Source organism: Nerophis ophidion, linkage group LG06, assembly GCF_033978795.1.
Source record: "Nerophis ophidion isolate RoL-2023_Sa linkage group LG06, RoL_Noph_v1.0, whole genome shotgun sequence".
NCBI classification, from domain to species: domain Eukaryota; kingdom Metazoa; phylum Chordata; class Actinopteri; order Syngnathiformes; family Syngnathidae; genus Nerophis; species Nerophis ophidion.
In genome coordinates this window covers 41,538,598-41,551,739 of record NC_084616.1, presented here as the reverse complement: position 1 = coordinate 41,551,739, position 13,142 = coordinate 41,538,598, and the positions used below count along the sequence as shown (strand labels likewise).

The 13,142-nt window shown below is 38.0% G+C and overlaps 1 protein-coding gene across 6 annotated transcripts in view; it reads left to right on the top strand.

Moving 5' to 3' along the window:
- kazna (kazrin, periplakin interacting protein a) overlaps positions 1-13,142 on the top strand; it is a 519,865-nt gene that overhangs the window by 450,808 nt on the left and 55,915 nt on the right. For all 6 annotated transcript variants that reach the window (XM_061903797.1, XM_061903794.1, XM_061903795.1 and 3 more), the window contains 2 exons: positions 9,243-9,379; positions 12,408-12,578. In XM_061903797.1, coding sequence (XP_061759781.1) covers positions 9,243-9,379; positions 12,408-12,578 — 308 coding nt within the window. The remainder of the gene's footprint in view (positions 1-9,242; positions 9,380-12,407; positions 12,579-13,142) is intronic.

Sequence of the window (13,142 nt, the reverse complement as noted above, 5' to 3'; positions counted from 1 at the left end):
GATTGTTTTAATTAAATTGTATTTTTTTGTATTGAATTTTTTTATATTTCTATTTTGTTTTTTATCCGCTTCCATTAATCTTCAAAAATATGATGTGTTACAACTTTCTGTTCCCAACAGAGTACCTTTATTCAATCTTGGAAAGTTCTTACTTTTTTGCCTCGTAAAACTGGTATTGATTTCCCAAACAGTTATGATTTTATTTTAGTAAAAACATGACAAATTTCTGTGCAATTTACTAGTTTTTTGGTGATGTTACAGCTTCCTTCTCGTTATATTACACCTTAAACGTTGGAAAGTTATGACTTTCCTTGTAACCTTTTTACAAACCCCGTTTCCATATGAGTTGGGAAATATAGTTACATGTAAATATAAACGGAATACAATGATTTGCAAATCCTTTTCAACCCATATTCAATTGAATACACTACAGAGACAATATATTTAATGTTCAAACTCATAAAATATATATATTTTTTTTGCAAATAATAATTAACTTTGAATTTCTTGGCTGCAAAACGTGCCAAAGTAGTTCGGAAAGGGCATGTTCACCACTGTGTTACATCGCCTTTTCTTTCAACAACACTCAATAAACGTTTGGGAACTGAGGAAGCTAATTGTTGAAGCTGTGAAAGTGGAATTCTTTCACATTCTTGTTTTATGAGGAGCTTCGGTCGTTCAACAGTCCGCGGTGTCCACTGTCATATTTTACGCTTCATAATGCGCCACACATTTTCGATGACAGACAGGTTTGGACTGCAGACGGGCCAGGAAAGTACCCGCACTCTTTTTTACGAAGCCACGCTGTTGTAACACGTGCTGAATGTGGCTTGGCATTGTCTTGCTGAAATAAGCAAGGGCGTCCATTAAAAAAACAACGCTTAGATGGCAGCATATGTTGTTCCAAAACCTGTATGTACCTTTCAGCATTAATGGTGCCTTCACAGATGTGTAAATTACCCATGTCTTGGGCACTAATGCACCCCCATACCATCACAGATGCCGGGATTTGAACTTTGCGTCAATAACAGTCTGGATGGTTCGCTTCCTCTTTGGTCCGGATGACACGATGTCGAATATTTCCAAAAACTATTTGAAATGTGGACTTGTCAGACCACAGAACACTTTTCCACTTTGCATCAGTCCATCTTAGATGATCTCAGGCCCAGAGAAGCCGGCGGCGTTTCTGGATGTTGTTGATAAATGGCTTTCGCTTTGTGTAATAGAGCTTTAACTTGCCCTTACAGATGTAGCGACGAACTGTATTTAGTGACAGTCGTTTTTAAAGTGTTCCTGAGCTCATGTGGTGATATCCTTTAGAGATTGATGTCGGTTTTTGATACAGTGCCGTCTGAGGGATCGAAGGTCACGGTCATTCAATGTTGGTGTCCGGCCATGTCACTTACGTGGAGGGATTTCTCCAGATTCTCTGAACCTTTTGATGATATTATGGACCGTAGATATTGAATTCCCTAAATTTCTTGCAATTGCACTTTGAGAAATGTTGTTCTTAAACTGTTTGACTATTTTCTCACACAGTTGTGGACAAAGGGGTGTACCTCGCCCCATCCTTTATTGTGAAATACTGAGCATTTTTGGGGAAGCTGCCTTTATACCCAATCATGGCACCCACCTGTTCCCAATTAGCCTGCACACCTGTGGGATGTTCCAAATATGTTTGATGAACATTCCTCAACTTTATCAGTATTTATTGCCACCTTTCCCAACTTCTTTGTCACGTGTTGCTGGCATCAAATTCTAAAGTTAATGATTATTTGTAAATAAAAAAATGTTTATCAGTTTGAACATCAAATATGTTGTCTTTGTAGCATATTCAACTGAATATGGGTTGAAATTTATTTGCAAATCATTGTATTCCATTTATATTTACATCTAAAATAATTTCCCAACTCATTTGGAAACGGGATTCGTGTATGTAAATATATTCACAGAGTAATATGTGAGGCGAATTTAAGTTAACAGTTCACACGTTCTCCCAAAATGTAAACAGGCCCCCAAAGAATATCCAAATATTTTTTTGGAATGGGATCATACCTACCTAATTACCTATAACGTTAGTGCAAATTCACGCCTTACTATAATTCTGACCTATGCAAAGAATTAGAATCATTGCACAGAGCAAAAATAAAATGGAATGTATCGATATTTCAGATTTTCAATTATTTCAATGATAAGCAAGCAACTTAAAGGCCTACTGAAACCTACTACTACCGACCACGCAGTCTGATAGTTTATATATCAATGATGAAATATTAACATTGCAACACATGCCAAAACGACTGGTTTAGTTTACTAAATTGCAATTTTAAATTTCGCGCGGAAGTATCATGCTAAAACGTCGCGGTATGATGACGCTTGAGCGTTATGTCACTCATTGTAGAGGACATTTTGGTCCAGCACCGTTCACAGCTATAAGTCGTCTCTTTTCATCGCATAATTCCACAGTATTATGGACTCTGCGTTGCTGAATCTTTTGCAATTTGTTCAATTAATAATGGAGACGTCAAAGAAGAAAGATGTAGGTGAGAAGCGGTGTATTGCGGCCGCCTTTAGCAACACAAACACAGCCAGTGTTTCCTTGTTTCCTTGTTCACGCTACAGTATACACCCCTCCGCTACCCTCTACCCCTCCACCTCAACCCTGATTACGTCACATCAAATATTCCACTTTGAAAAATAATTTTGGTGGAAGATTTTACATATTTTGTGTGTTTGCCATAAAAAAAACAGTTTTGTTTGACAAAAAAGGGCGGAAAACAAGAAAACAAAAAAAACAACATAAAAAACTAAAGCATTTTGAAATGAGGAATAGATCTGGAGTTAATGTACAGATTTAAGCATTAAGTATAAAATTTATGTATGCCCTGGCACACCATTATCATCATTTCATGACAGAAGCAAAACCCTTTTTACACTTTTATACTGAAATAAATACAGCTACTTATCCAATAAAAACATAGAAAAAACTACCGTCAGCGGTAAAGTTTAGATCCATGAAAGAAAGAAGAAAGTGAATGAATGTTTATAACTGAATACATTTAGAAATTGCATCTTCTTTTTTTTTTAATTATTTCTTTTAATGAATTAAGTAACATTTATGACAACTTTTTTCCAAAACACAACATAGAATGTGGGATATAACAGGACAATGCATACGTTTATCATTTGTTTTTAAAACGCTTACAAAAAAGTGGGACCCCAAAAATTTACTGTGGGACCCCGTTTTTATGACTTGATGGGGTCTGTGCCACCCCATTTTGAAATTTCCTTGCGCCAACACTGCTGTCAACAGAGGGGAAAAAATGCTTTATTGAAATAAATATATTATTTATAAAGCAAATTCAAGTATCATTGGCAAATGTTCACCCAGTCCCGGCCTTGGCACGTATATGTGTCCTCTTTTTTGGATTTCACAATATGGTTAGCCTACCTTAACTAAGCCAATAATATTCTGCATTGCGGTTAGCAACAGCACCTTAACAAATGTATTCACACCTTTTGTTGATCCAACGCTTTCTCACCGTTCTGCGGCTTTACGTTTGCTGCGGTTGCTGCAATTAACGCTAGGCACAGGCATCTTCGTACTCCTTCCATAATTGTTGCGAGGGTGGATTTTTAAGTGACTAATCATCCATCCATCCATCTTCTTCCACTTAGTCGTGTTGTTTTGAAGCTCCTTTCCTTCCTAGTGGAATTTGTGCAGAACACATTTTGCAAACTGTGTGTAAAATGTAAAATTCAGTCGGTGGGAGCTTTAGAGTGAAAAGATGCCGGACAACTCTGGGTCAGTCTACGTTCTCAGTGAAGGCCTCACATCTGTGGAACTCTTTGCCACCTGAGTTAAAGTACCAGTCTGACATTCAACTTTTCTCCACGAAATTGAAAAAGTGGCTTAAGGAAAATCAGAAGCTTGAGCACCAGAACTGGATGTAGTAAGGACAAATAGGGGCAATTATTTTTAATGTGTTTTTATTTTTGTACTTGTCTTGATACTTTTGTATGCATTTTACACTTCTCTCATCTTTTTTTAAAAAGACAAACCAGGGACAATGGTTGCAAATTAGGCCTGTGGCTAGAAGTATTATGTACTTTGACATTGGTTACCTATGGGTAGCAATGTTTAATTGTACTGTCCCGTCAAATAAATACATGAATGAATGAATGAATGAATGAATGAATGAATTAATGAATGTCTTCGGACACAGTAACTAAAGACTACGCTGTCGACTGCCACACCGCTTTTATCTGTACAGGCTGCGTGTGCAGTATCGTGACATCACAAATACGCGACCATACCGTAGTTGAGTGTTTTTCCACTTTTTGTAAGCCAAGGCACATTTTTTGCGTTGAAAAAATGCGGAGGCACACCACCAACAGAAATCATTAAAAAATGAAATTCAGTTGACAGTAAAAAGTCATTCGCACAAGTTTTAGAAATGACTTTAAACCACATGGAATTTGGAAAAAAATACGTAAAATAAAAATGAGAAAAATGAAGTACACGTTTGTGTACTTATGGACTAAGTACATCATATCAAAAGATTTTATTTTTTTAACTAATTAGGGTCCAATAAGCCCAAATAGCAAAGAGAAAAAAAAACAACAACATGTAAACAAACAGCTTGGGCCTCAAAAGCCTACTGAAACCCACTACTACCGACCACACAGTCTGATAGTTTATATATCAATGATGAAATATTAACATTGCAACACATGCCAATACGGCCTTTTTAGTTTACTAAATTGCAATTTTAAATTTCCCGGGAGTTTCCTGTTGAAAACGTCGTGTAATGATGACGTGTACGCGTGACGTCACGGACTGTAAGGAAATATTAGCGATGCACACACACACAGCTAAAAGTCGTCTGCTTTAACGGCATAAGTACACAGTATTTTGGACATCTGTGTTGCTGACTCTTTTGAAATTTGTTGAATTAATATTGGAGAAGTCAAAGTAGAAAGATGGAGTTGGGAAGCTTTAGCTTTTAGCCACACAAACACACGGTGATTCCTTGTTTAAAATTCCCGGAGGTGAAGGTTTCCTATGGATCAGAGCGGTCAAGCGAACATGGATCCCGACCACATGTCAACCAGCAGTTTTTGGTGAGAAATTTGTGGTAAAAAGGCGCCACTTACCGGAGATCAGCTGAGCTTGTGCCGTCCATACAGCTGCCGTCGACTTCCCTGAGACACTGGCCTCAACACACCCGTGGACACACCCCTCCGACTATGAGGTACTATTTACCTCAATAAAACACTGGCAACACAATAGAAAGATAAGGGATTTCCCAGAATGATCTTAGTAAATGTGTCTAAAAACATCTGAATCCGTCCCAATGCAATCACCTTTTTTTTTAACTTTATTTCTTTTATTTATTTTTTCTAGCCCTTCGCTATCAATATCCTCAAACACAAATCTTTCATCCTCGCTCAAATTAATGGGGTAATTGTCGTTTTCTCGGTCCCAATAGCTCTTTTTGTTGGAGGATGTGAGGATCCCTCACACGGGTGACGTCATCGTCTGCGACTTCGGGTACAGGCAAGGCTTTTATATTAGCGACCAAAAAATGCGAACTTTATCGTTGATGTTCTCTACTAAATCCTTTACGCAAAAATATGGCAATATCGCGAAATGATGAAGTATGACACATAGAATGGACCTGCTATCCCCGTTTAAATAAGAAAATCTCATATCAGTAGGCGTTTAAGAGGTTAAGTTAGAGTCCTTAATCTCTCAACATGCAAATATAATGACAATAAAGTATATTATATTATATTTTATTCTCTGGCAGTCTATGCAGTTCAGCAGCAAAGTAGCATAGAAGCAAGCATTTTATTGAATAAGTTGCCAGGGCATTAAGACTTTTACCACGGCGTAACAACAGATGCTTTCAGGCATTGAAGTGCTTCATAATATACGCACATCATCTGTATTCATTAAACATGCATGCGGGTTATAGACGCACTAACCGTCAATAGGCCCTTTTAGCGAGTCACAGTGGGCGTCTTGTCCTGTGTCAAGAGACATCAGGCGGGTGGCGACGGCCCAACAGTCACAGGTGCAGGATGTGAGGCAGCCGCAATGTTTTTGGCTCACCTCAGCGGCATTTTGATTTCACCCTAACATGTGCTTCAAGCTTTTCTCCTTCTTTCCGCCTATTAGAGAGCTTTTTTTTAATTATTTTTTTTTTTATCTCTCGCCACCAGCTTCAATCTCTTTGGAACATGTAAAAGCGTGAAAATGATGGAAAGAGTAAGAACAATAAAGTCAGAGAATGAGGAAAAATGGCTCACAATGCTATCAAAAAATGTCCGTGAAATCCAAACATTGACATAGATGTTATGAAACCGCATGACTGCCGTTTTGTTCCCCCAGTGATGCGAGAACCAGGAGAGGTGAGAGCAAGTAAGATGACTTTAATACTCATCAACATTTACTTTGTCTTTTTGAACAAAAGACAGGTACCTTGACCACTCCCGAACTGTGAACCATCGCTGTAGACCAGGGGTCACCAACCTTTTTGAAACCTGGAGCTACTTCTTGGGTACTGATTAATGCGAAGGGCTACCAGTTTGATACACACTTAAATAAATTGCCAGAAATAGCCAATTTAGTGCATCTGCCTCGCAATGCGAAGGTCCTGCAGTCCTGGGTTCAATCCCAGGCTCGGGATCTTTCTGTGTGGAGTTTGCATGTTCTCCTCGTGAATGCCTGGGTTCCCTCCGGGTACTCCGGCTTCCTCCCACTTCCAAAGACATGCACCTGGGGATAGGTTGATTGGCAACACTAAATTTGCCCTAGTGTGTGAATTTGAGTGTGAATATTGTTTGTCTATCTGTGTTGGCCCTGCGATGAGGTGGCGACTTGTCCAGGGCGTACAGTGCCTTCCGCCAGATTGTAGCTAAGATAGGCGTCAGCGCCCCCCGCGACCCCAAAAGGGACTAAGCGGTAGAAAATGGATGGATGGATGGACTTTGGTATAGGGAACATATGAAACATTAATTAGTTGTTTATTAACATACAGTCAGGGTTAGAGTTGGGGTTAAGGTTAGGGTTAGGCATAGAGAAAAATTGTTGGTTAGGGCTAAGGGTTAGGGTCAGGGTTAGGGTTGGGGGTGGGTTAGGGTTAGGGTTGGGGTTAGGGTTAGAGAAGAACCTTAGTTAATGGCTTACTGTCTTGTATAATAAGGCCATGCAGAATAAGGCATTAATAAGTACTGAATAATGACTAGTTAACAGCCAAAATGTTACTAATTTGAATGTTAGTAAGCAACTAATTAATGGTTCATGTGTTCCCCATACTGAAGTGTTACCATTTATATATATATATATATATATATATATATATATATATATATATATATATATTTTTTTTTTTTTTTAATCCGGTCCGTGGGATTTGTTTGTTATGTAAAAAAATCAAGCTGAAATTTTTGAATGAAAGAAACTGCTGTTCTAAATGTGTCCATTAGATATCACAATAGCAATACTTTGTATCTTTGTAGATGATGCTACTTATGTACAAAATAAACCACATGATTTTAGTACATAAATCGCAGAAAATTATCAAAATACATAAATAACATCCCGTAATTAGATGTTTGATATTATTTTTTTTATCTTGAGAGATTGAAAATGAACACCAATGAGTTGACCTGATGAACATTATTACATGATTTTTTCAGAAAAATTTAAATAACGACGAATTAAGTTTATATACTATTAACCGCCACAGGTAATTGTAAAAAAAATTAAATCAAAAACAACTTTATGATTTTTACATTGTATGTGCTTGTTCTATTTTTAAACAAAGAAAACAATCTGAAGTTGTCTTTATTTTTAAGTAATTGTGCCGTGATTGTACCAATCAGGCCCTTTTGGGAGTAGATTTTCTCTCCATGTGGCCCTCCATCTAAAATAAGTTTGACACCCCAGGTATAGACCGAAGCCCAATGGCCAATGACCAACCTGAATAACAAAACTAATGGAGCAATGTTCAAATGCTGCCCAGAACATTCTCTTTTTGCATATTTAACAATAAAAAAAAAATGACGATTACACAATTGTTTTGGAATGAAAACAAGACAACTTGAAAATCTTGGGAAACTGTAGTTAGAGAGTAACAGTCGAGGCAAATGTGGTCCTTGTGCGACTTTCCCGCTCCCCAGATGCAACTTGTGACCGTGGAGCTGTTAAACAGTTAATTAATGGCACACAGCTGTCTCACAGCGCGAAAGAAGTAAACAAACAAAAGGTGCATCAAGAGGGGAAAGACATGTGATGTCCTTAGCTACCGGCCGAGTGAAGAAGACAAAGACAGCTTGGACGCCGTGCGAATACATAAACTCTTCTCAACACAAATGCATTGTTAGTTTGAAAAGATAGCGACATGGAAGCTGTCAGAGGATGTCTAGGGGAATAAAACGTCTCGTGATGAGATAAACACAGACGGCAAGCGGGAAAGAACCTTATTTTTTATCATCATTTGCAGGTGACTTGCTGCAGAGGAAGACTGTGACAAAGACTTTATATATATCTATATATATATAGATATATATAAATGTATTTATGTATGTATGTATGTATGTATGTATATATATATATATATATATATGTGTATTTATGTATGTATGTATGTATGTATATATATATATATATATATATATATGTGTCTATGTATGTATATATATATATATATATATATATATATATATATATATATATATATATGTATATATATATATATATATATATGTATATATATATATATATATATATATATATATATATATATGTATGTAGGTGTGGGAAAAAATCACAAGACTACTTCATCTCTACAGATCTGTTTCATGAGGGGTTCCCTCAATCATCAGGAGATGATTGAGGGAACCCCTCATGAAACAGATCTGTAGAGATGAAGTAGTCTTGTGATTTTTTCCCACACCTACATATTGCGCTCTACCACGGTATCGAGCACTATTCTCCGGACAATCCAATCAAGACATATATATATATGTATGTATATATATATATATATGTATACATATATAGATACATATATATATATATATATATATATATATATATATATATATATATATACTGTATACTGGAAGGTTGTTAAATAATGCTGAGATGGAACATCATGTTTTGTCATTCTAAACTAACGTGTCTACTTCTGAATACATCATCATTTCCTCTTTGTCTGTCCTTCAACCAGCCATGAAGTCCGACCGTAAGCGCCTGAAGGCGGAAAAGGCAGACCTGGTGAACCAGATGCAGCAACTTTATTCCACGCTGGAGAGCCGTGAGGAGCAACTTCGCGATTTCATACGCAATTACGACCAGCACAGAAAAGTATGACACAACTTATGAACCAGGTTTTTCCTTTAATATTAGGTCCCTGTCTGTTTCTCTGCAACATGATATGTGAACGCTCAATTACAATTATTTTTATTAAGCTCAATTACAATTATTTTTATTAAGAGGCAAGTGTTTCCTCAGAAGAACAAAACGATCTTACAGTATTCGGTCGCAGAAATTTTTAAATATCTGACTTTTTCTGCTTAAAACCAGGGAGACATGTTTTCTTTTTCATTAAGGGGCCACGTTGCCTTTATGGCCGCTCTCCCAGGTTAGCTTGGCACAGTGACTATGTTTAATGTATAATCTCCTTTACATATAGTTAAACAATTTCCTTTGCATTTGATGTTTTGTCTTTTCTTGTTGTTACATACAAATTGGTGGATGGCATACTTGCTATTGAAATCATAAGTCAGGGTAACAAGCATTTTATTACAACAAAAAATGTTTGGAATATATATGTTAATAAAAACCTTTGCACGAAGGTCTGCGTACTGAAAAGTACAAGTATGCGAGGGCAATTTTGATATAGTACAATTTTTTTCATAAAGACATGCTAAAAACTAGGGCTGTCAAACTTGGGGAACCACATGTCTTGATACGATTCTTGGGGATAACGATTCGATTCAGAATCAATTTTAGATTCAAAACGATTGTCGATTCAAAATCAATGCTTTTTTAATAACATTGGTTGGCAGTTCTCTGATAAACTACATTCCTCCATAAATTAGATAGAAGCTCTGTTACATTTTTTTTATATTTCTGAAAAGAAAACTGGTTTTGTCTAATGAAATTCTACCCAAACATTTAATAAAGTGTAATACAAGTAAGGCAATAAGACAAGTAACCCATATTTCTCTTTTCTGAAGTAAATCTGTACAGCAGATATAGGCATCTACATCAACGATTTGATTTGACACACAAAATCAAAATTTATACACACATCTATATATATATATATATATATATATATATATATATTTATCTCGTCGGCGATCACTTGAAACAAGTATGATTGTCCTCCTGTTGGTGGAATTGTCTTCGGTAAAATGCCTGTGAGTGGAATTTTTTAAAGTGGGGAGACTGGTGCACAGACAGCCACCACACTGTCCTTGACAAAGAGAAGGCCAGGGTCCAATGACATGGAGACCAAGACAATTGGGGACCCATCTTTGCAGCAGCCTTCTCTCCGCCCACTCCGCCGTTGAGATAATGTATATATATATATATATATATATATATATATATATATATATATATATATATATATATATATATATATATATATATATATATATATATATATACATATATATACACATACCAGAATGAAAATCATAAGCTCCAAGTCCGAGTCCATGGTTCTCGCCCGGAAAAGGGTGGAATGCCATCTCCGGGTTGGGGAGGAGACCCTGCCCCAAGTAGAGGAGTTCAAGTACCTAGGAGTCTTGTTCACGAGTGAGGGAAGAGTGGATCGTGAGATCGACAGGCGGATCGCTGCGGCGTCTTCAGTAATGCGGACGTTGTACCGATCCGTTGTGGTGAAGAAGGAGCTGAGCCGGAAGGCAAAGCTCGCAATTGACCGGTCAATCTACGTTTCCATCCTCACCTATGGTCATGAGCTGTGGGTCATGACCGAAAGGACAAGATCACGGGTACAAGCGGCCAAAATGAGTTTCCTCCGCCGTGTGGCGGGGCTCTCCCTTAGAGATAGGGTGAGAAGCTCTGCCATCCGGGAGGAACTCAAAGTAAAGCCGCTGCTCCTCCACATCGAGAGGAGCCAGATAAGGTGGTTCGGGAATCTGGTCAGGATGCCACCCGAACGCCTCCCTAGGGAGGTGTTTAGGGCACGTCCAACCGGTAGGAGGCCACGGGGAAGACCCAGGACACGTTGGGAAGACTATGTCTCCCGGCTGGCCTGGGAACGCCTCGGGATCACCTGGGAAGAGCTGGACGAAGTGGCTGGGGAGAGGGAAGTCTTGGTTTCTCTGCTTAGGCTGCTGCCCCCGCAATCTGACGTTGGATAAGCGGAAGAAGATGGATGGATGGATGGGTATATATATGTGTGGGTGTGTGTGTGCGTGTACATTTTTTTCATCGATTTTGGATTTATGTATTCTTTTTATTGATTAAGAATCCTTTGAATCACGATTCATATAAAAATCTTTTTTTTTCTTTTTTTTTGGCGCCCCTTCTTAAAACAGACACTGCCTCTATATTTAAAGACAGACCATAGTGTCAGCTTTGTGTAAAGGTGACCAAAGTGCACAATTAATAATCATTACAGGGGTGAAAAAAATAAAATTAGAACAGTACAAATTTTTAAGAAAAAAAGAGCAAAAAAACTTAATGTAATGATAAAAAGCCAAAAGTTTGATGATTAGAAATATTAATACACTGTCACTTATAACACAAAGCTGATTCTATGTCTTTAAATATATACATATATGCTTTTTTTATGAACAAAATAAAACCATTTCAAAACGGCCCCCACATACTGTGAACGTTTCAGTTTGCGACCGATGGTGGAAGAAGTCTGTACTATCAAATTGTCAACTTTTTTCTCATCAGATCACGATTTTTTTTTTTTTTTAACAATCTTACTGTTTTTTTTTTTTTTTATCCAAAAATATGCTGCGGGCCAACAAAACTGGAGCTGCAGGCCACACTATTGACACCCCTTTGTCAACAGTGTTTTTTCCACGCTCAGATCATTCTCGTTCTGTCAAAATCGGAAAAACGAATATGGTTAGTAAGAACATTTCCAGGCTTGCACGGCCCACATAAAACAATGTGGCGGCCCACATCTGGCCCTCGTGCCTTGAATTTGACACCTGTCCATTAGCATCCAGTCATAAAGTGCCATCTTCCATTGGTATCCGAGATAGCTCTGATAACAAACAGCATCACGGTCATCACCTCGGCGATAACATCGCTCGGCAAAGATGCACCTCTTGAATGATTTGTGTTTTTTTCTTTGTGAGGTTTGCATCAACTTCAGGCTCTAGTCTGTCTCCACTAGGAGAGCGAGGATGCGGTGAAAGCTCTGGCCAAAGAGAAAGACATGCTGGAGAGAGAGAAGTGGGACCTGCGGCGACAAACCAAGGAAGCCACAGAGCACACGGGGATTCTTCGCACTCAGCTCGACCTCAAGGAAAACCGCATCAAGGAGCTGGAAGCTGAACTGGCGATGGTGAGATGTGGATAGAGGATATTGAAACTTCTTATTAACACACAGTATTATACAAAACAATGGTACCTTGGATGATTGGATACAACTTTTATGATGTTGCAAGCAAAAATTCGGGTTACGAGCCTCCCCGCCGTTGGTGCGCTGAACCTCGTAAGATCGGACCAAAAAACAAAAGGCATTGGAAAGAAAAAGGGCATTTTAATCATTGAATTAAAGAAAGACATCACCAAAAACCAAACAACTGTGTAGTGAAATAGGCGAAGCAGTTGGAGCGTAATACTGAAGAAAATGAGTCAATAACGCCATTAGAAAAATATTCAAACAATGGACATTAATGCATGAAAATTTTTGAAAGGCTGCTAATGGTGTGCTTGACACACAAGAAGCTCGAAAGACATACCATAAAAGTGCGGTCTTGAGGGTAAATGCTGTACATGATTATTACTTCATAGCACTTCTGTAATTGTTAAACCATTATATTTCACCATTATACCGGTATAGCTCGGTTGGTAGAGTGGCCGTGCCAGCAACTTAAGGGTTTCAGGTTCGATCCCCCCTTACACC